General features: G+C 51.0%; 1 protein-coding gene across 1 annotated transcript; it reads right to left on the reverse strand.

The window, feature by feature from the left end:
- Positions 1–1,684: 1,684 nt before the first annotated feature.
- Positions 1,685–22,081, reverse strand: STK11IP (serine/threonine kinase 11 interacting protein). The gene is given in 26 exon segments (XM_075710937.1): positions 1,685–2,630; positions 2,955–3,181; positions 4,749–4,831; positions 5,305–5,389; positions 5,646–5,824; positions 6,016–6,113; positions 6,300–6,415; positions 7,892–8,386; positions 9,889–10,084; positions 10,887–10,997; positions 12,496–12,686; positions 12,868–13,233; positions 13,342–13,423; positions 13,713–13,880; positions 14,384–14,425; positions 15,488–15,577; positions 16,206–16,309; positions 16,488–16,617; positions 17,595–17,666; positions 17,875–17,982; positions 18,935–19,030; positions 19,342–19,416; positions 21,522–21,724; positions 21,839–21,902; positions 21,904–21,970; positions 21,972–22,081. Coding segments are annotated over 26 exon segments (3,699 nt in total). The 3' UTR covers positions 1,685–2,489.
- Between the last annotated feature and the right edge of the window lie 1,856 nt (positions 22,082–23,937).

Raw genomic sequence — 23,937 nt, forward strand, 5'->3', positions numbered from 1 at the left:
GACACTGGCATGGCAGAGCAAAGTGTAGCTCGGCTACGATGAAAAAAGCAAGCTCCAGGGACGGGCTTTCTCAAGGGATCAGCTTATGCAGAAGAGACATCAACGAGCTGCTCCAGTAACTCCAATTTTGACTCTTACCCTTTGTGAAAAACACAGCTATAGAAGGTGAAGACAGTACTTACGCAAGATCCTTAAATGGCAAGATGAAGACAGAAAACCCTTACTGGTCTTTACTGGCTGAGCTCTGAGACTCCTTCCCCTGGACAAAGCGCTAGGTGCTGGCAGCGCTTCCACTGAGCTCACGCCCGCGTGCGATCTGAGATCGCTCCAAAAGAACAGAGAGCAGCAGCCATATGCCCATTTAGGAAGAGGGGAGAAAGTGGAATGCGTTGTGACATCTGCCTCAAGACAGTATATATCTTGTCAATCAAGTCTATAGAAGGCTAGATAAAAATATCAGCCACTGTGGGCCTTCAGCAGCTCAACTGCTTCTGGAAGTGACAGGAGAAAGTCTAATAGTACAGCAATTCCAAGAAAGCATCCAACTGCACACTGCGAGGCGGCCTTCAGACCACTACAAAGTATGGAAACTGAACTTCCCACTCTCCTAAGGCTGTGAGGATGGCATAGCTGGGTTTGAGCAGGGAGGGAAACTTTAGCTCATCCATCCAGGTGAGAGTGGAGCAGCAGGATGCTGTGGGACCCAGTCACTGCTCTTTTCTAGATGAAAGAAGCTAGACACCAGCTTAGGGTATGTGGAAGGTTTGGATGTCGTAGAGGCTTGCCAAGAGCTGCCGTGCTCAGTATCCAAAGAAAACAGGCATCAGGTCACTGAATGACAAATACGTGTCTTTAAAGAAATCAAGATCACTTCACTGTAAAATAGAGGTTTTGTCACTAAGGATTCAGCAGTCGGAAAACTTGCCCTGAAACTGTGCATTGAACACTCATAGCAAGACAGACACTGTTCTGGGAAAAGCAGCCATCAGTAAAGGTGACCACTTGGGGCATCAGATCCACCTGGCAGCACATTAATGTAACAGGCCCGTTTCTGCTCACCCCAACAGGGAGCATCAACTGCATCGAAACACCACACACAGCGTCTCTGCTTGCTCTTCACTGGGCTGGGTGCAGAGACCCTGTGACATAGCAAGCCCAGGCCAGGCAGCAGCATTTTTTCAGCTGCATTTGACTCTGTGCAGGAGAGGTTGAGACAAGGTAAAGCCTGGTACAGGAAAGAACCTGGGGGCAGTTACTCCCACCTCCACAGTCACAGCAGCAACAGCTCCTGTGAGAGGTGTGCCTCTGAGGGCCTGTACAGCCAGTAAGCAACTTGCTGGGGCGGGAAGCCCCCAGGATGCTCACCTGAGGGCAATTGTCACAGGAGAACACCACAACCAGTACCTGCTGTCAGTCTAATCCTGTTTGGGCCTTGTTCCTTTGTTGCTGCTTGGGAGCCAGGCAGGTGGAGAAAATTAGTCTAGCAGCCCATCAGCACCCACCCTGAACAGGAGGGGGAGAATGGCTCAGACCCTGTGAGATGCAGGAACCCTTGGGGAACCCTTGAGGCTGCTGCAAAGCTAGTATGCAAGACCTTACAAAGACATTATAGCAGTACAAGAGGATGAAAACAAGGAAAACATGACAATTCAATAAATATAAGCTTTTATTACAATAGAAAATAGTAAAACTCATGTTAAAATAGACTCTTGCTTTTGGACTGCTCAGAAAAGCCTAAGCCTCACTTTTACCTGCCAGTGCCCACAAGGGTCCTGACCCCTAAGTGATGAACAACACATTTCTGTGCTAAGACCCTCACAGCTCCTCCCTCCCCAGTGACAGTGAAAGACTACAGCAGCAGACTGAGCCATGCCCTGCCAGGCAGGCAGGTAAGGGCTCTCTGTGGGGTTATTAGTACAACATGCCTCATCCCCTTGTGCAATCAGGCTCCTGTTTGAAGCAGGCAGCTTTAGGGAAGCCATGGATAAGAGGGAGGGGGAGGAAAAGAAAAAAAAAAGTCACCAGCAGATAATGGCAGCTGTTCTGAGACAGCTAGGAAGGCAGCAGATACACCTGCTAGAGACGACAGCACCCAAGAGCCTCTGGCCTGCTGTTTTACTAGTACCACTGCACATCCCACTGAACATGCTCTGGCTGGGCTCCCCTTTTCCTTCAGTGACAGTCTATATGACCCTGAAAGAGACTATCAGACACTGCCAAGTTAAAACTCTGGGTAGCTTATGCAGTATTACAGGGAACACCCTCCACCTCCTCCTTCCACGGCCAGCTCAGTGCAAGTGAGTGACTGTGCAGTCTAGACCATCATGTGCTCCCCTCCTCCTCACCAAAAAGGGGCCAGGGGCAAGAGTAGAGTACAAAGCAGAGGCCACAGGACAGCAAGGTCAGATGGGAGTGGGAGATGCTTGTGCACCATTGCCAGCACGGCAGCACTCTTGACTCAAAGTCCCACCCGCCTACAGCCAGCGAGCTCACTCCAGTGCCTCATACACAGCCTTCCGTAGCTCGATTGAGAACATCTCCTCCCACGGCCTGCGGATCCACTCCACCAGCTCTACCAGGAGCTCAGGGCACTCTGTGCGGATGTGCCAAGTGCTCTCCACCTTCAGCACCTGGGAGGGAGGAAAGAGAAGGAGGCGGATGAGCAGGGCCTAGCCTCAAAGGCACTGATCAGCCCTAAGCCACTCTTCCCCACTGCAGCTGCCAGCTCCTCCCAATTCTTAAGTGACATCCTCCTCCCTCTCTGCTGCCAGCCATGGAAGTGTCCCTGCATGACTTTTGCACAGCAGCAATTCACTGCGCTCCCCTGCCTCTGTGGTGCAAGGCCCTAGGTTAGGATGGGAGATGACAGCCCCATGACAGTCTTGGCAGGAACAGGATCTGAGCACAACCCAGCCCCCAGCATCTCATGTGCCCCATGACCACCTCCTGGTTACCTCATCATAAAGCATCAGCTTGATGTCACAAGGACAGAGGCGATAGGTTATGACATTGCTAATACTGCTGATCGGCTGCTTCTCCTTCAACTGGATGTTGCTCCTAGGAGGCGTTTCTGCCTCATGGTCTTCATCCAAGGAGGGCTGCACCTGCCACTGGTGATTCTCCTCCAGCAGAAACAGCATGCTTCGGGTGCTCAGCAGGGTCACAGGGAAAGCAGATGCCCCTAAAAGGATACGAGGGAACAGGAGAGGCTTTGCTGAGAGCCTGAGTCACCACAGAACCAGCTTTGCTTTTCATTCCTCCCCTAGGGAAATCCTTTCCAGCACCAGTAATTGGGTGAACAGCCTTATCCAGCTTCCTGACTTTAGAGGGGGAGCAAGGTAGCTAAATGTGGCTGGGCTTGACCAGCTTATCCAAGCTCATTGCAGGAGCATACATATGAAAGACCACTGCCCAGCAAGCCTTGTCCAGCCTATATCCTCTATTGAGGCAGGAGAAGACACTCGAGCCCTCTGACCTCAAACAACACTTTACTACTCCTTAGTTAAAAGTCAGGAGCTCCAGCTAAAAGGCTGCCCTTTTTGTCCTGAATTTGTCTGGCTGCAGATACCTGATGGCTGGAACAGAGAGCACAGACAAAGTTGGCAAGTTGGGATGCATCATAAGTATGGCAGGAAGCAAAGTAGTTTTGATAAACTGTAGGGAGCATAAATATCATCCAGCTGATTTCAGTGGATACAAAAGAAGAGCACCAGAACTTGGGAATAAGTCAGATGCACAGAAATAGGGAACCACTAGCAGAACTGGCTGAGGTCACAGCGGATCACAAGCTGCTACAGCAATATGTTGCTTTTCTTGTCACATCTCACTCTTGGGAATTAGTAGGCATATCAGAAATAGGATGTTTAATTAGTCCTGTCTACTTGGCAGTGAGGCCTCAGCTGGAACTGTGCCCAGTTTTGGGCACCATACTCTAAAAAAGGAGAAAAACCGTGGAGTAAAAAAAACGCACTTTAAGGCCTCCCTCCCACAGGCTATTTGTTCAGCTTGAGGAGACCAATAAACATACTTCCCACAGATTCCTTCTCATTCTTGTTCTCTCATGCCTCCCCAATGGTCAATGGTAAAGGAGGATGCAAGAGCAGTAATAAATTGGTCAGGATGAGACTAACAGCTAGGTTGATTTTTTCAGTGTCCCAAGCTAAGAAGACACTGGGATTGCTCACTGAAGACTCAAATCCCAGGTTTAGCACAGATGGCCCTCAGCAAGCCCTGGGAATGATCTTGGTAGGCTCCAGCAGGCTGTCCCTGTCCTACCATCTCAAGTTCCAGACACCTGCTTCTGTTTTCCTAAACCAAGGAGCCTTTCAGCTCCTCACACAAACCAGCTGTGTGTATAACCCCTCAGCTTTCTCCCAGCTTAGGGCAATGATCCAGCCCTTTTCCAGCTTCTCAGAAGTCATTCTGAGTTGTCACCAAAGCTGGTGTGCAAGACCAACTACTCCCTAGAGCTTGAACTTCCACATCCAAAAGGGCTGGGAGACTCAGTGGGTATATAGGAAGAAGCATGCTGCTATCCTACATGTCTCAGGACTTAAAAGGAGGTGAAGAAAAAAAAAAAAAAAAAAAAAAAAAAAAAAAAAAAAAAAAAAAAGCACCCTCACCCATGCCCCCACCCCATCTCTGCTGCAATGGCCCAGCTCTGTTCCCACAGACTACGCACTAAAAACACAAGCACGTAAGCAGACAGCACAAGGTATGGGACACCTGGCCACTGAGATCTCCTGTACCTTGGATCAGGTAGGCCAGCAGGTAGAAGAAACAAGTGTCATTTGCAGCTGCAGAATCTGCGGTCTTGGAGTCCAGCAGAGGCCTAGAGGAGATACAACAGCAGGCCGATCAAGGAACCACTCTGTTTCCAGGCTAGACTTACTGTGAGCTAGCTACTGCTCACTGTCCTCTTGAGGATGGGAGGCACCCATCTCTTCCAGCTGTTGCAAAATTCCTCTCTCTCCTGTTACTCTGCCCACCACCTTGCTGGCTAGGAAACAAATGGTTCTCACAAGGGAGGAGGCAACTCGATGCCTCCCCCTTTTCCTCCCTCCATTATATTCTGCTCAGGCTCTGCTAGGAGAGCTGGAGTTGCCCAGCCTGGTTCAGTCCATGACACCCCTTGTGCAGCAGGCACCTGAGCCAGCTGCCTTAAACCTGTACTGTAGACCTGGCTGCTGTTCCAGTGGTGCCTCCTCCTGTGCTGCCCTGTTTTGAGCACTACACTTCCCAGGCACTGCTGGAAAAGCAGACATCTGCTATCCAAAACCCTAACCTCTCAAAGGCTGTTCTTACCATAGCCAATGTTGTGGATTCATTTCCACAGTGGGGATTTCCTTCACCTTACTCCTGTGCTTAGCAGGCAGCTCTTGCATGAGATCTAAAGAAAGGGAGAAGGTAGATGTCTTTTATTGCAAGCCCAAGGGCAGTACAAAACAGCTCAGGATGGTTCTCTAGTCTACAGAGGGGCACTGGAAGTTATGATGCCAGTGCCGTTGTCGCCCAACTTTTTTCTGAGCTGGCAAGAAGTGAATTTCCAACATACATGGAACTACAGCTCTCCTGGCAGCTCTCCAAGATAAAATCTTCCAAATCCTCTCCACCCCCTGCTGCCCCCGCTACAGCTCTACTCTTACATGTCAGGGTCTGCAGGAACTGGTCACAGCAGCTTTGGTTCCGGATCAGCAGATTGTAGGAGGCTTTTGGGTTCTCAAACTCCATTCGCAAGCTCTGGTGGCTGAGTCCCACTTCCAGATGGGAAATATCAGAGAGGTAGTGAGAGTCATTCTTCTTCAGCCAGTCTGCAGGTTGTCCCCTAATTACAGAGCACAGCCCTCAGCTGCAGCAGGCTGCCCCATCTCCTCTCCCACATCAGATTGCAGCAGGGGGGTTTGCCAGAAGAGCCTTTGCATGTCACCACACCTTCAGGGCAAGGCTAGCACAGGCTGGCACTACCCAGCACTCACAGCCTTGCTGCAGGGTCTCACTTGCCACCATTCGTCTCACCTGATAACCCCAGTGACTTCCAGCACGTAAATCTTGAGATCAGAGGCAACCAGGATTGAGAGGAACTCTCCTTGTCGGCCAAACTTCACCATGACCACCTAGAGCACAGAGAGGGTGGGTCACAGCACTGGCCTGCCCCTTGCCAGCCTACCCATGGAAAGGACCAACTCAAACACACTTCAGCTCCTTTCACACCTCAGTCTCTGGGATGCCACCCTGGAGCAGAACTTGCAGGGTGGCTAGAAGGATAGCCAAGGAGCTGTAGGAGTGGTGCTGCAGCTCACCTTGAGGAAGCACTGGAACTCCTCAGCGTTCTCCTCAAAAACCTCCATATCCAGGTACAGCTTCAGGCGATGATCCACAGAACGGAAGTCCCTTGTGTTCAGGATGCCATTTACGGCTGAGAAGAGCAAAGGGTATGATTGACACCCTGCCCACTGACCAGATGCTGCCCAAGCCTGCAGACTGGCAGCACGGCAGCAGTGTCACCCCCTCTGCATACCTGCTTCCATCAAGTCTCTCCTTAAGACAAAGGGCCAAAGCCAGGGCTTTAGAGGCCACAGGTCTCAATGTGGAGACGTGAGGGGACTCCATCATTCCAACACTTGCTTTTTCAGATATACAAAGCTTTGGTCTAACCCATCTTCAACCTATGCTCAGCTTAGTCATAGCAGGACACTGCTTTGCTGCCAGATTTGGCAGGAGGGCAATTCTTTAGTACAAAGCCAGAAAGACATTTCTCATTTCAGCTGATGTCAGCTAAGGTCAACTTTTTAAACTCTGACTTTGACTGTAGTAAGGCTAAAGGGGACTGAGGAAGACACCAGTAAAACTGCTTAAGAACATAATTAGGTTTTCCATGCAACTGTATGACCAAATAATTTATACAATAGACACAATACTGCCCAAGAGTACATGCTTCCCAGCGGAGCCTGTTCTCCACCAGAAACACTGATCAACTTCTCCTCAGCAGGAACTTTTTCACAGGCTCAGTTTTAAATTGGGACCTTGTGATTTGACCCTTGTTTTGGGTTCAGTGTACAGGACTGAACATGGCAATCCTAAACACTAGTCCTATACCAACTCCTTTTCAGAGGCACAGCAGTCTTGAAAGGCTGGGGGAGATCTCTATAGATCAAGAAGCCGATGGGTTTGACAATCAGGACTAGACTGCAGTTGCAGCAGAGCCACTTGGTGGGCTGGACCAGATAATCTCCATAGCTCCTTTCCAACTTCAGTTATTCTGTAAATCACAAGCTGATGCCCCAGCAAAGGCAGTCTGCTACATCAGAAATTCAAGGCCCTTCACAAAAAGCATTTGTGGACCTCCTAGTAACTGCTGTCTTGCACGATAGCCCTCACACAGCCAGCACACAGTCTCTTCTTTTGGACAGGCTTTGTCATCTGAAGCTCACAAAGACCACTGAGGAAAGCACAAGTAACTGTAGATCCACTAACCAGAGCCTGCAACAAACACACCAGCCTCACACTGCACTTAAGTCAGAGAATAAAGATAGAGAAATTGTGCGTACAATTCTCCAAAGGTAACGCTCCAGCTGGCAGCTCACTGGTGCCACAGGAACCCACTGTGTCTGTAACTGAGCAGTGCAGCTCCCAGAATAAGACCCTATTACTCAAGAGTCTGAGCAATACTAGGGATTAGGAGCTGACTCATTTTCTCTACCTTCAGGCATGAAGATTGAACAGAGAGGGGAATGAAAAACTCTGCTCACAAGAACCATGGTCACTGCTGCTTGTGCTTGATGACCCCCCTTCCCCATTAAAGAGGAGGCAGTCCACCCTGCAAGCACCAGTGATAAAACCCAATACCAAGCTGTGTACAGCCCCAAACCCTGCACAGCTCCTACATACTCACAGGGACTGAGATTCCATGTTTCCTCGGACTCCGAGTTCAAAGAGAGCTGGGAAGGAGTGGGCCCATGAGAAACACTGTATCGGTAGCTCCCCATCAAGCTGCCCCCATTGGCGTCTGTGTGGCTGAGGGACAAATACTGGCTCTTCATGCCCAGCTCCTTCTTCCCACAGCCCCCATCTGAACTGTGGGAGCTGTAATGGAGAGCGCCGTCACGCTCGCCACTCAGCTCTGGGGTCCTCGTGCTGTTGCTGGTATCCATCTCTGAGCTGTCCTCCCCGCCGATGTAAAACTTCCCACTCTCACTGGGCAGGGCAGGAGCTTCCTCTGGGCCCTCCTGCTGGCTGCCTCCCTCCAGGACAGAGTCTGACAGGTCCTCACTCGTGCTATCAGGGCCAGGTGGCAAAGGCGTGCTGGAGCACATCTCTGAGGGCAGGATGACCACATGGTCACTGGAACAACAGGGACAGGCTATGGGCTCACCAGCTGCTGCAGCATCTGTGGAAGATTTTGTCAGGGATAAAGAAAAAGCAGAACAGCTCTCCCCCAACAAGATTTTACTTTGCCCCTGCACAGCCACCACCCCCCCCCCGCCGCAAACCAGAAACCATCCCTTTCAAAGTAGACAATAGTTATAGTCCAACTTGAGCAGCCTGTTGAGCAACTCTGTTCCGAATCATATCCTAAACACCTCGCCACACAAATCAACAAGAAATACTGGATCAGTGCCAACATCCACCTGAAATAGCTCTGTTCAGATTTAGAGTGACCAGTGTGTGCACTAGTTGCAACTGAAACTACATCAGGGCTTTGGCTCATGACTTTCCTCCACTTCATGTCCACACGTGCTCACATAGCCTTTGAAGCCCAAGCTCGTGACCAGCCAATCCAACCTTCCTTGGCCACCTCCATCCCCAGCTTGGTTTATCCTCCAGCCAGCCAAACCACAAGCATGTCACGTCCCTTCTCCAGCTGTTCTCATCCCTCCTGACCCCAATTCCTGATGCTCCCTTCACCCATGCCACAGCAGACTCCCAGCTGGATCCTGGGACTCCCCTGGCCAGGGGGAGAAAGTGTCCCGGGGTGGAGGAAAGTGCTGCAGCCAGGAGAGCACTTCTGCCCTCACCGCAGTACTTCAATCCCAGGATACTTTGTCAAACAAGCAGCATCTTCCAGGCTAAGGCTGGGCACTCCCCACTTCAAATATAAACTGAGCTTTGAAAAACTCAGCAATCAGAAGACGCCTATTCAGCACTAGCCATGTCTCAGCCAAAATACCACATCTAGTTTCAGACACCCAAAGAAAAATGTGGACAAATGGGAAAGAGTACAAAGGAGACCAGCAAGAATAACTGCATTGTATGAGAGATGACTGACAAGCATATTATCTAGGGAGTTGAGCTGATTTAGTGTAGAGGACAGAAGACAGGACTAGTTGCAGGGGAAGAACAATGGCCCTCAAGTACAAAGAGAGGAATAAATCATTCCCCATAAAGGAAGCAAGAGTGGGTTTAAGATCACAGCCAGGGAGACTTAGGTTAGGGTTCTGGTTGTGTTTCTGATGTCTTACAGCCAAAGTTTTACCCAAAATACTGGAGGACATTCCCCAGAAGCCTCTTAGCAAAAGGCCTTTAGAACAAATTAGTCTCTGTGACAGAGCTGCCAATTTTCAACAGGATATGAGACTACATGACCTTTAAGGCCTCTCCCAGACTTCAGTGGATCATCTGCAGTTTCTAGCACCCCTATGTTCTCCCAGACCCCACCCACCCACAACAGGGGTGCTGTTTGCTTAACCTTAAACCAGTGGCTTATTCCTGCTAGTGAACAAGGCAGGCTCTTCCCAGTCCAAGTGGGAGTACATCCCACAACAGGTTTTAATTCCAGTACAGTGAAGGCATCACCCTCTCCTACACATTCTACGCTCTGCACCACAGCTGCCATTCTGGCAGCCTGCCTGGGCATTAGCAAGCATCCTTCTTCTGGGCACTACATCCTACCTTGATTTGAGGCCACTAAGGTCTCCAGGATTTTGGCATCTCCAGCCTCTGAAGGATATGGACCTCGATGCCAGGGAGCCACGGACTGCGAAAACTCCTGCTTGCATTTCAGGCACTGGAGCTTTGTGGATCCCTTCTTCTGGTCCTGAGTTCGCCGATTCTCCTCAACAGCTGGAGACAACACTTCAAGGACACTCTAAAAGCAGCAGCACAGGGAAAAGAGCGCTAGCAGGCAGCTATAACCGTCCTAATAAAAGCAAGCCTCTGACATCAGCAAGCCTCTTCACATGCCTCATTACAGCATTTCATGGTGCCAGGTGCAGGGCCATTTCCCAGCTAACAGAGTACAACAGCCAGTCTGTGCAAGACTTGTCAAGGACACAGAGCTTCACTGCAGAAGACCAAGAGAACCTGTTTTTGCAGGTCTGTGCCTCGTATCTACATATTGACAGACTCTCCCTGGAACTCTGGTCTCAAAGGTCCCATCTATTTGTGCCTTCTCTGTAACAACTTGTTTCAATGTACTTAAACAACAGTACCTCGAGAAAAATGCTTGGATTTGATACCAGAGTCCCTGCAGCAGCTGTGCAGACCAGAGCTGCCATAGCATCAACACTCTCACTGTCCAGAAGGCTAAGTACGGGCTAGTGCATCACTCAGCACCCAGCAAACATTATGCTGCACATGCACAACAAGTAAGGATCACTAACTTGACTCCTAGCTTTTGTCCCCAAGAAAGAGAAAACTCCAAGGCTTTCTCCTTGAGAGCACCCTTTATGCTCTAGGAGCTCCACTACCCATGGCCATGCTCACGGGGCCCTCCACAAGTCATTTGTGCAGCAGGAGAAATCCTGAGCTTACCAGCCAGACATGGGCTGCCACAGGGCAGCAGATGCACATGTGCTCTGAGAACAGGGGCCCTGTGGTGGCTGGAAGAATTCAGTGTCTTCCAGTAACACTGTCCTCCTGTCCAGGCTTCCCCCTCTAGCCTCTCCTACCTGTAGACACTGCTCCGGGCAGTCATCGAGCACCACATATTTGCGCTTCTGCCTGTCCTTGCGAATGTAGCTGAAGTGCAATGTGAGGACAGGGAAAACTCGCTCCAGGTCCTGCAGGAGACAGAAAACACCAGTTCTAGAAAGGGAGCGGCATCCAGTATACAGGCTACATTTGTTTGCACCTGGCTGAAATGTGACCATATAAGCACTTCATTTAGTAAGCCTTGAGTAGCCCTCCATAGCTGATAGCATTTGGAATCCTGGTAAAATGGGCATAAATAAATAAATAAAAATAAAGTTCATGAGTGCTGAGGACAACAATAAGTTTCAAGGCCCAAAACAAAGCATTTCAAACAGAACACCTTCTCACAAAGGTATTTCAGAAGAATATCAAGCCACAAACATTCAAGAGGTACAAGGGCAGGAAGAAAAAATGAGCTGGAGCTTTTGGAGAAAACAGTATTAGAGAAGCCTGTGAACATGTCCATGCACACATTGAATGTTAAAATCCTACCATGAGGAAAAAGATTTCCAAACTCCCTTTCTAAAGTACTACAAAAGCAAAATAGGGCTCGTAGTGCTAAAGCACGCACCTAGAGCGGATGGAAACGCACCCACTGAGCTACCAGTAGCTTTCTAAACATGACACTAGGCTCAGTGCTGCACTGTCTAAGAAAAAGCACAATCCACACACAGTCCTCCAAGGCCAGGGTGAAATCCCAGTGAAGGAATGGATGGAAAGGAGGTCTCCATTTCATTTAGGATCCTCTTGAGAAGTGTCTCGTTCCTGCACACTGCAACAAGTCCAGCCATTGTCTTTTTAACTCCAGCTTTGGAACAGAATTGGTGCTGGCTTCTGCTGCGTTATCACAGGTACTCGTCCTGGTTTCAGCTGGGATAGAGTTAAATTTTCTTCCTAGTAGCTGGCATAGTGCTGTGTTTTGGATTTAGTATAAGAATAATGTTGATAACACACCGATGTTTTAGTTGTTGCTAAGTACTGCTTACGCTAGTCAAGGACTTTTCAGCTTCTCATGCTCTGCCAGGTGCACAAGAAACTGGGAGGGGGCACAGCCAGAACAGTTGATCCAAACTGACCAAAGGGCTATTCCATACCATATGGCATCATGCTCAGTATGTAAACTGGGGGGAGTTGGCTGGGGGGCAGCTATCGCTGCTCGGGAACTGGCTGGGTATTGGTCAGCGGGTGGTGAGCAATTGCATTGTGCATCACTTGCTTTGTATATTATTACTACTACTACTACTATTTTACTTCATTTTATTTCAATTATTAAACTGTTCTTATCTCAACCCAGGAGTGTTTCTCACTCTTACTCCTCCGATTCTCTCCCCCATCCCACCGGGGCAGGGGGAGTGAGCAAGCAGCTGCGTGGTGCTTAGTTGCTGGCTGGGGCTAAACCGCAACAGTACTCTAAGCAATACAGATACTGTCAGATACACATGCATCGGGTGAAAGAAATGCTCAATCTATCAGGCTTTGCAGGAGCTAGGAAGAGACCTGCAGGGTACTCTAACAGAAGCCCAGATCCAGAATGCTGGCCCACAGAGGGAGTAAGATGCCAAAGGATCACACAGAGGCATAACTCACCATCCTCTTCCAGTTCATCTCAGAGGTTTCCACCTTCTGCAGGCATTTCAGCTCCAGCTTGTGGAGGACTCTGGCAGCCTTCAGTTCCACCTCAATCACATGCTTAGCTGTGACTCGCAGGAAGATCCAGTCTGGCTCTGGGTCCCCTTCACCTTCTATTTGGCTCACCAGCACTGGCTGGCAAAGGTCCACTGCTGAACAAGACACAGTACAGGTCAGTACACACAGCAAGCCTTTGGGCATGCTTGGCCCAAGTCCTTAGAATTCCCACAATACTGGGCAGCATGATAAAGCTTCAGGGATATCACATTTGATCCGTCTATTCTATCATCACCCAAGCCCTCAAACACAGCAGTGAAAGGACCTGTTTACCTTCTGGCTTTTCCTCTTCACCCTCCCCCAGCATTAGCTCATCTGCCTCCTCTTCTCCTCTCTGTTCTCCTTCCACAGGCTCATCCAGCTGTACTTCAGGTTTTTCCTCCTTCTCAGTATCATCCAAAGGAGGAGACGATTCTTTCTGGCATACTTGGGGTTTTCCTTGCTCTGGGTCAGAGCTCTCACTCTGCAAGTCCACTGCAGCAGGTCTGCTTGTGATCTCGTCTGCAGAACGGCTACGGCTGATGACAGGTACTTGGTCATACTCCTCCAGGTGTCTCTTGTACTGCAGCCAGTCAACACCAAAGCGATCTCTGAAGCTGTCCAAGCGCTTCATCTCCTTCTGGTGCTGTAGGACCAGGCCTGCAGAGAGAAAACTTGGGAATTATGAAAACAGTCACCATGCCAGAACACTCCTCTGACTGTGGGCAGTTCAGCTGCTGTGTTACTGAAGAAGATGACAAGCCTCACCAGCAGAGAGAGTTAAAGCCTGGGGCTCATGTCCTGTGTCACTAGGCTCCGAAATGCTCGCTCTGCGTACTTTGACTTTGCCCTGGAACAGGATAAGAATAGTTGGTAGGCACCAGAACAAACAAAACACCATCTGATGAGGGGCTCTGCCAAGCTGAAGGGTTCATAGCTGTTACAGTGCAGAAGCACACCATGAAACATTTGTTGCAGTATATCAAGACTGACGTTAAGCCCAGCCCCTTCCTAACACACAGCAGCGTAGAGGCTCACTACCACACAGTCAGTACAAGACCACATCCCACTGCACGAGGCTTTCACATTGAGGCAGCCCCTTCACCCAACATGCCAGGTTAAGAATCTCCCTCCCAGACCTTGCTTTTCTTCCGAGGGAGCCTGACAGCCACATTCTCCGCCGGGGACTGACTGTCACTGAAATCTGCAGCACAGGAACTGTCCAGAGCACTGCGGTCCAGCGCAGTCTTCTCTGAGGTAGAAGTGTGGATGGACTGTGACACACTTTGCGCAAGTCTTGGAAGGTGCTAAAGCCAAAAGAAGAGAACGCTGCCTGCTGAGTTCAAAGGGGAAACAAGGCAACCAGGCCACATCTCAGGCTGACAACTTCCCTGCTCCTCACCCCAAACTTTCACCACCTCAGTCAAAGTGGTGACAACAGATCCTGCCTGGTTGACTGGATTGTTTATCACGACCACTCCGATTTAACTTGATCTCTGCCTTTCTTAAAAACAGCAGATGGGAAACTGATAACTGTTTTGCTGCCATGTAATTCAAATGTCAAGTACCAAATAGTATCTGAAGAGGAAACAGGCAAGGCTCCAAGTTCTCCAAGGCTACACGGGACAGAATAAGTTACGCTGCCCAGTCCCAACAATTACTAGGAATCAGCATGGACTGAGCCAAAATGAACTGTGTCAAAGAGTCAAGGCAGCCCATACAGATTTAATGGGACACACGACAATGCAAAAACCTGTCAGTCTTCTCACTCCCAAAGCCAGTAAGATCAGTTTACAGCAATTGTACTTACCATTAGGTCCGAGGAAGAGAGTGGCTCCCCATCCAAGAGGAACTGTAATTAGAGACCCATTTGCAGTCAGATTCCATTTGGCTGGCACATGCTCGGGACAACATCTGCTGACTCCTATTCCCCTTCAGGCCACCCTAGGGTTGGGGTCCCTGGCACAAAACTGCAAAGACTACCAGAAACAACCCTGTTCCTGCCTATCCATCACTCTTTTAGTTGTAGCTACCTGACTTAACAATATATAAGGCCAAGGGGACCATTGTGATTTTCCTGTTTACAGACTTTACAACTCCCAGAAATGTATCCAAGATAGTTTGCGGAAGACATGCAATAGATTATTCTGCAACAACTCACGAATTGTTTTGGGAGGTACTCACTTTCGCCTCAAAGCTTGTACCCTACTTCTAGCCTGAGTCTACCTAGCTTCCAGTAACTCGAGCTCAATGAAAGCTTGTTCCAAGATGCAGTTTGAAGACAATGAATCCGGCCATTTGCCACTAATATGAGGGGCAGACCAGCTCTGGAACACCTCTGGCCCTTAGCAAGCAAGTTTACTTTACTTGATTGCCAGAATGCTGTCTTTGCTGGCTTCTTTGTTTAAAATCAGATTACCAAGAATTGACCTAAGCACCAGAGTGCAAGGGAAACAGTGATGACACCTAGCTGAGAGCAGAGTGAGGGGGAGAAAGAAAGAGGTGGCCATGGTTGCCAAAGGAGTATGTAATTAGGCAAGGTGGGCCAGGACGGCGAGTTCCTTCTTTGCGAAGTCCAACGACATAGTCACTACCTAGCAGGAACAGAGTAAAGTTTTGGGACCATCAGTGAGCAAAACTGATGAAGCAGACGGTGAAGATGTATTAAGATCTGAGGTCTTGCAAACCTGAGATCAGTATTCAACTCTGTCTGCCCTGGCCAGCACACCACATAAAAATTTAAGGATAAACTACTCTACCTGAACCCCGCCCCCCACCACAAAACAATCACCACTGTTACACCACTGGAATACATTTTCAGGTTTATGAAATTCTTTCCCCTCATTTGCCCCTGAGTGTCAGACCACCCTATGCCTTCAACAGCAGGAGCAGAAGGCACGTGGCTAATACTCACATTGGAGGAGGCTGCCCTGGGAGACAGATGTACAAGGGTTGCAGATCGGTGGTTTTGATGGAACCATAATGGGTTTCCCTCTAAATGCAGCTAGGTTGGGGAAATAGAGAAATTGTTATTAGAAGCAATATTCTATGCACCAACCTCATCTGCCTCCAGGCTTTCTCTCTGCCTCAGGAAATATCCTTGCAGTGGAATCAAGCCAAGAGAGGACTAAGCTTTTACAGTGTTTCCTGAAATTTGTTCAGCAAATAGAGAAGGAAATTAAAGTACTTCCTACTCATGCCCATAAATCGTTAGGGGCTTTTTCAGTACTGACTCTGAGAAGTGTTGAGAGAACAGTCCTTTGCAGGCTATCTTCCTTCACAAGCACTATAGTGTATGCAGTTACCCTCCTTCAGATTTCTCTGAACACACAAATCCACAACAGGATTATGGAAGGATCTTTACTGAACTTGACAGTGTTAAAATGGGAAAGGGGGAGCAAGGAGGTGGGGATGAACATACGGAAAAAGGTTAGCTTGAGCAGGAGTCACCGAAAATGAAGGCTGAAACACAGGTGTCTCTCCAAGGCTCCCCCATCAGCTTCCCGCATTAAAATCAAATGCTCAAGAGTGGAACTGATCTTTCAAAACTCTCTTCTCGCCACACAGTCTCCACCTTGCACCCCCTGACCATGACATCTCTAATCTACCAACCCACCAGGCTTTGTGCTTACTTTTTTTACATACTGCAGAGTGGACAATGGTGCCAACTGGGCATGTTCCAGCAGCAGATTATAAGCCACATCCAGGTGCTGCAGATTCACTAGCTGTTCAACCCCTGCAAACAAAGCAAGAAGCCATCAGCACGCTAGAAGATATAACCTAGGAACCTCCCTCCTACCCCTCTTCCCCCAAAATTGAACCCTAGTAAAAACAGCTGTGCCCAAGAGTTCTGTTCCTCTTGAGGAAGAGAGAAAGGCCTCAAACTCAGAAATACTCCTCCCTTGTGGGCTCACCATTAATGCTGTCAAGCTCATTGTTGCGCAGGATCAGAGTCACCAACTTGGATCGGCCGAAGATGCCAAGGTTTGGCACCTTGGTGAGGAAGTTATAAGCCAGATTGAGGTACTCTAGTTCTGTAAGGGTCTGTTCAGAGAGAAGAGCAGCACTGGATCAATTGGGACCTTAGCTCAAAGCCTGACCCTGAACTCAAGACGGCACTAGCCCCTACCGTTTTTTCCATCCCATCAAGGTCAACCAACAAGTGAGTTTCTTAAGACTATTTCTGCAGCAAGACTTTGACGTTCACATTTGGAGTGGTTTGTCTAGGGGCGCTCAGCATGATCTAACGGCTTTACAAAATTTACTAGGTGCAGGTTTCTCCTTCATCAACTTCAATGCAGCACAGGAAGGCACTGGACCCCCTGCTTCAGCAAAAGGACTAAACTACCAAAAGAAGTCCTTTCTTACCTTTGCAAAGATGATGGTGAATGATACATTGTGAGCCCCACCAACTCCATGAAAAGCTGTTTCATAGCTTCTCTTAAAAGAAGATGATCTAGCCCAGCAGAACATGGATTTCATGGCCATTCCCCAGAGACGCACATGCCACTGTGATGGACTACCACCTCTCTAAAGTAACTGACAGGAGATTTCTGAGAGCAAGAAGGAAATGGTACTGGCAGTCTGAACAAACCAAACAGCAAGTCTCTGCAGCCCTGCGCCTGGCTACATAATTCCCACCTGCTGCACAGGTTACAGCAAAGTCTTGGCTACAATGGAGTGCACGCTGCATGTGCGACTGTACGTACAGCGTACACTGTATGTATCGCTGTATTTATCACTCAGCCACACTGGAGTGCCAAGTGACACATACAGTTAACTTCCCTGTCTTAGAGCAGATGAGGAACACTGCCTTCTCTGCCTCAGTGGCACAGGGGCTGCACATACAGGGCAACAATTTCAAGGCTGCAAGCACTAGCTCTAAATCGCATGCCAGCTGGGCCACATCTCCAGTTTCTTTTGTTGCATTTCACCTAGCAGGTACATGGTCAACGATTACAGCAGTTTAGCAGTGTCCTCTCCATACGAGGAAACTCCGGTGCTCAGCCCAAGATACTCACTGTTAGATAGTGCTCACAGTCCTGGATCTTGTTGTGACTCAAATCCAAGACTCTCAGAGCATTCAGTAATTGCTGAAGGACAAAAAGATACTAGATCAGATCCTGCAAACATCTCTATTGCAGCATGGAAACCCTGTCCTGCTGGGAGAGGCCAGCAAAATTAACACTGCCCGCTCCCTCCCACCCAAGACCTAGCAGCATCAGTAAAGGAGTGCCCAGTTCTTGGCTGTGATCATCTCCTCTCTTCCCCTCAGTCACGCAGGAAGGATGCCCCACTCACCAGTGAGTCATCCAAGGCAGTGATCGAGTTATAGCTGAAGTTCACAGTCTGCAATTCCAACCACGGGAGAGCACAGCTCAGATCTCCACCGCATGCAGAAATGATTTCCTAGGAAGAAGTGAGGAGGCATTCCTTGGTGAGTACTAGCTGTTACAGTAACAGCAGATGAACACAGGAGAACAGCTAGTCTAGAATAAGTCTGGCATATTGTGCTTTACAGACCCTGCCTTGCCTAGAGTGGCAGTGGCTTTTATGTCACTAATTGAAGTATTTGGAGGTGGTGGGAATTCCACAGCTAGATATTTAGAAAGAAGGGGAGATGCTTTTGCTTCCTACACTCAAATGACAATAGTTAACATGTTACAATTCATAGGCTCTGAACACTAAGCACAAAGATTCATGCTAACAAAACCTTTTACTTCTGCTTTGATGGCGATCTGAAAGATACACACACCCTGGCCAAACAACTTGTGCTCTGGCAGACAAAAGAAGCTCTCAAAGCACTCCCTACCAGCAGCCCCTGTTCCCCAGCAGGCAGCTGCTTCTGTGCCACAGACAGAAGCCCAGAGCCCCACAGCTAGCACAGCCCACATTACTCAGTTCTCCATGGCTGGAGCTTGCCTTCAAGTCTCAGAAACCTGCTGGGCACCAGTGCAGATAAGACACTGGGGCATAGCATTCCCTCTGACAATCAGCTCTTATTTGAATCTGCTGAGGTACAATGAAATAAGCCTCAATTGGCTGCGGGCCTTTGAACATGGAAACAGCCAGACACACAGAACAGTCAGACCTAGCTGATATGAATATTGGCCGGAGCCAGAAATTCTCAAGCAGTTAAAAAGGAGACTACAGAGCACAGGTGTATCCAACCAGGGAATACTTCAATGCTGTCTGAGTCAGGAGTAAGACCCCAGAATGGGGAATGGAGAAAAAGCCATATACAACATGGACTGATAAGATGGTTAACACTGTCACCTACATCTTCCTTGTGTGAGGGGCTGTAGGATCAAGACAGCCTTTCTCCAGCAATTGTCCCCACCAGCTGTGCAGAGACACTCACCTCCAGTGTACTGATACATTTGCAACAGGTTAGAGATTCCAGCTGAGAATAGACAAATCGCAGTCCCCGAAGGCAGTGTGGAGGGACAGACCTCAACTGAAGCAGTGATGAGAAAGCAAGAACAATATACATCAAAATATTACAGTGTAAAAGCAGCTGCCATCCCAGGCCCATGTCTGCAAGGGATTTCCCATCTCCCTGCTGGAGCCTCCCTCCCTAATGCTCCAGCCTTTGCTCGTATCCAAACTGCACCCCAAGCAAGTGTTGCAGGAGTTTAGACTTAGCCTTCTAGGGAAGCCACAAAAGCCTACCCACTTTTTAGGACTAGAGGTGTTCTGCAACCACAAAACTAAGTCAAGAAAAGCCAAACAGCAAGACATAAAGCCAGTTCTGCCTCCTATACTTACTTCCAGATGCCGGAGGGACTTGAAAGGAAAGATCTTCACAGCAGATTGCAAAACACAATTTGGAACATGAACAAGCTAGAGAAATCAGAAAAGAAGTCTCACGTCAGGCTCAATTTGTGCTGTAATACTGCCCTCCCGATGCACTGACTGCAGCACCTTGAACAGCCCCCCCTGCCGCTCAGGTGTTCACTAACAAGCTCTCCCCCAATGCCGGTATCGGTAGTCTCCTGGCCCCATAGCTCAATAGAGGTCAAAGACAAAAGCATGTTAGGTAGTGCAAGACCACAGTCTGCCAGACCACAGAGCTCCTTTTCGTCTCCCCTGCCCATGCAGCTTCACCACTTTCAGAACCACAGGGGGGTCTGACAGCTGGATTCCTCATCAGCCACCACTAACAAATCTACTAAATAAAGACTATATAAATGAATCTAACTGCTGGAGCTATGTTTATCGAGCAACTGAGCTGAACTAGTACACTGGTGGGAGGTGTGCATGTGCATTTCACTAGAACAGGCCAAATAAGGCAAATCACAAGCAAATACAATGGAAAACAGAGCTGGCCTCCAAGACACTGTTAGCACTAGACTGAGGTACCTGCAAACCTCCTCTTCGCATTCTGTAGTGCAGCCACAGGCTCTTTCACCACAAGGTAGTTAGGCTGTGTTCACGTACCACAAAACAGCTTATTAAATCCAGCTTCCTATGCTTTCTATGGACAGTGCATAAACAGTATTTCAGACAAAGTGAGTAATGAAGTAGTTAACGCTTCCACTGCGGACACCAGAGCACAACTGGAGAGACCATCTCTGCCAGTTACATCCACGTTCACGCAGAAGTGACTCATCAGGTGCAGAACAGACATCCCAAGGCCTCGTCACTGCTACCGCTTCCACAGTTACAGCCCTGGCAGGGATGAATCACTGCCCACTGCCTGCCAGCACTAATGCGGCATGTTAAACAGGACCATTTGTAGGGGATGCTTGCACTGGGAAGCTCTGATTATCAGTGTCAGCAAAGTTTATTTCGGATGCCATCCTTGCTCTGTGTCCTGACTGTCTCTTCTCCCTCCACCGTCTTAAGAATCTGATCAGGCTGATACAAATTACTAGTTTCTCCAAGCAAATCAGTTACCGCAGCACAATGGGTAGCTTCCCCTTCTTTACAGGCTTGTTACAGAAAGAGCCCATTTTTTGGTTAACACAAGCACTCGCCACAACATCCTCCTGACTGCAGCATCCCTCCCCAGCTCCTCCTGCCAGGGGCCCCATGTTTCTCCGCAGGCTCCGAGCCCCACTCCAATCGCCACCCTCAGCACACTGCTACAAAACCTTCCCAAAAACATTCAGATAATCTCTCCAATCTGTCTCACACGGAAAACACTTTTAAAAACATCGCAGGCTGTAGTGCTCAGCCACACCACCTCCTGAGCACCAGCGTGGAACGTAAGCTTCCCCTTCCCCTTTCAGGCCCATTTCAGCTCTACTACCCTCCTACCAGTGCCAAGTATAATCATGTGCAGCCTTGTAACACATGCCACCTTTCAAAAAGCCCTCTGAAGAATCCCTAGCTCTGTACTTTTACCTTTATTAAGGCCACCTTAAAATTAACAAGGACACGTTACTAGCAATGTCCCACTGAGCTATGAAACAGATCAACCAGAACGAGTGCCCAGGCAGGAGCATGTAAAACTCAGAAATAAGAAGCAGAAGGTCTCAGAGTAGCGGGGGTATACAATGTCTAACCGCTCTGCTCAAATACCCTGGCTCTGCTGCCTCGTGCCGATCAATCATCACTCAGGGAGCACTCAGCTGTGCTCAGCTGCCAGATACCGCCTGAATTGCTCAAGCATTTCAGGAAATAATCATTTTCCCAACAATGTCAACACCTTACCAAGGTCAGAACGTAATTAACCCCTGCTGCCCCTGTTTTTAACTCTGAAAAACTTTCCGCTGAGTTGCATGGCTGATCCTAGATGAAGTAGCTACACACTATCATGCTGAACTACGACCCCATGCAACAGCCCTGCGAGAGCTATCTGACCCACACAGCATGCACGTAAGGCAGGGTCAATGGGCACCAAAGGAGGCCACTCTGAAGCAGGCAGCTGTGTCTGCCACCTCCGCTGGCCGGCCTTCCAGTACCCCTGGCCCCTCACATGCCCGGCCACGGCAGGTACGGACCTTCAGGGAGTGAGTCTTCTGCAGGACGTCAAAGAGGAACTGTGCCTGGAGGATGGCGGCGGTCTCGGCGGGGTGCGAGGGCAGGGCCACGAAGCCCCGGTTCTGGTTGCGGAAGCCCAGGTGCTGCTCGAACACCTGCGTGAGGTGCTGCAGGGTGGGGGTGAGCAGCGTCAGCGTGCTGGAGCCGTCCAGGACGAGGTCCCCTGCAGGGAAGGGGGAGGACGGGCCGGGCCGTGAGCGCTGCTGCCCCCACAGCGGGGCCTTCACTCCGGCCCGGCCCGGCTCAGAGGGGCCCGCCCGCGGCAGCCGCCACTCACCCGCGTCCTGCAGCAGCCGCGCCAGGCCGCGCACCAGCGTCTCCGCCGCCGCCATCTGCGGGGGGCGGGGGAGAGGCCGAGGCGGCGGAGGCCGAGGCGGCGGAGGCCGCGCTGACCCCGGCCCGACCCGGCCCGCGCCGCCGGCCGCTCGCACTTCCGCGTTACCACAGAGACGCGCCCTTCCGCCGCACCAGCGAGGCGGCCGCCGCGGCTAGAGCGCCGCCGCTTACATCCGGTTGCCATGGAGCCCGCCCCAGCGTCCCCCTCCCGCCCGGCGGGGCCCGCGCCCCCCGGCCCCCGCCCCGCCGCCGCCGCCCCCGCCCCGCGCCGCCGGGGGAGCGCCCCGCGTCGCCGCCCCGCAGCCCCGCCGGTAAGCGGGGGCGGCCCGGGAGGGGCGGTGGGCCGGCGCCGCGCCCTGCGCAGGGCCGGCGGGAGGCCGGGGCCGCAGCGCCGCCCGCCGCCGGCGCGGCGCGGCGCGGCGCGGCACGTGTCGGGCGGAGCGCGGTGGCGGGGCCGGGGCGCGGCGCGGCGGCGGGCGGCTCTCCTTCTCCGGCGGTGCGAGGTACGGGCCGGGCGGGGGCTGGGGGGGCGGGTCCCGCTGCTGCCCCTCCGCTGCCCCGGCTGCAGCAGCCCGCGGACACGCGTGGCGGCCGCCGCTGCCCCGCAGAGCCCGGGCAGCCCGCCTGGCCGCCCTCCCCCGGCGCCCTGTGCGGGGCGCGACGTGCGCAGGGCGCTCCGGTGCTGCGCGGGGCGCGGCGCGGTGCGGGGCGCTGCACCGTGCGTGGTAGGGTGCAGGGCGCTGCATGGTGCATGGCGTGGTGCAGGGCGCTGCATGGCATGGGGCATGGTGCATGGCACAGCACGGAGCACGGTCCCGGGCACGGCGCCGTGCCCGGTGCTGGATGCTGCACGGCGTGGTGCGGTCCCGCGCACCGCACCGAACGGGTTGCACGGCACGGCACGGCACGGTACGCGGTACGTGGTGCAGTGCATCCCCAGTGCCTGCCTGCATCCCTTCACTCCCCCCCGGCTGTACGTGTGTCTGTCAGAGCCATCCGTACGTCCAGTGGAGGGGTGTCTCCTTGTCACTGTCTGGTGCTGGTACTTCGTTGCGGAGTGGGTTTTGTTCCCCCGTGTTCGTGTATGTGTCTGTCGGCCGTGCGAGCTCTGTCCCGTCCGGTACCTCTGCAAAGGGCCTTTGAGGGGAGAGTCGGGGAGCGGAGCAGGTGCTTCGGAAGGGAATGGCTATGGTGGTTTATCCAGGCTGGTTCAGTAGGGTATAGGATTCATTAAAATATTTAAGTCTTATAAAATACTTCCGCATTCTTAGATTCAGCGTAGCCATGTGGCAGTGATCCACAGGTTAAACCCTTCATGCCTGAGAACTTTGTGTGTTTGCTGTCTTATGTGTTGCCTTTTCGTTCTGGTGTGTGTCCCCCCCCCGTTCCTCCACCATGGCAGGGGAGAAGTAGGGGCTGTGCAGCCCACTCCCGTTTCATTCGGTTTTGAGGCTGTGACTGTCACAGCAGCATCCGAATGCTTCGGTGTACGCAGCAGCACCCCTCCTGCTCCTCTCCTCCATGGACAGGCTCATCAGTATGTCTTCCCAGGAAAATCTTCCCGGGCCTCTAATCCTTCTTCTTTTTGAGCTCTCCCCATCTGTGTCTATCAGCCAGAGTCTCTTCTCCTCCTCTGTCCCCAAACCAGCTTTGCCCCTGTGGCTTTATCCCTATCTTAACATCCACTCCTTGTCTAGACGCTCCCTGGCTAAATTATTCTCAGCCTGGTGGCTGGGGGATTAGGGAAGAGCTGAGGAGGTGGATGCAGGGCCTGATGGCTGTCTCCATGCAGCCCCTTGCCCATGGAGCTGGGGCAGCCTGCTGCAGCGCTCCCCGCTCATCTTTATTGCAAAGGGGCAGCATGAACTGCTCGTCCTTGCCCCTTGAAGATGTGCCAGGTGCGTTTTTCTCAGCAAAACAGCAAAGCTCCTGCACTGGCACTGTGAAGCAGCCTTTGGGGGTTGGGGGAAGCCCTGCTGGAGTCCCTGTTAGCAACATGTGGGAGAGGCCGTAGCTGCCAGCATCGCAGGGGCATGCCTG

The sequence above is a fragment of the Pelecanus crispus genome, chromosome 5 (assembly GCF_030463565.1).
Source record: "Pelecanus crispus isolate bPelCri1 chromosome 5, bPelCri1.pri, whole genome shotgun sequence".
Taxonomy (NCBI): domain Eukaryota; kingdom Metazoa; phylum Chordata; class Aves; order Pelecaniformes; family Pelecanidae; genus Pelecanus; species Pelecanus crispus.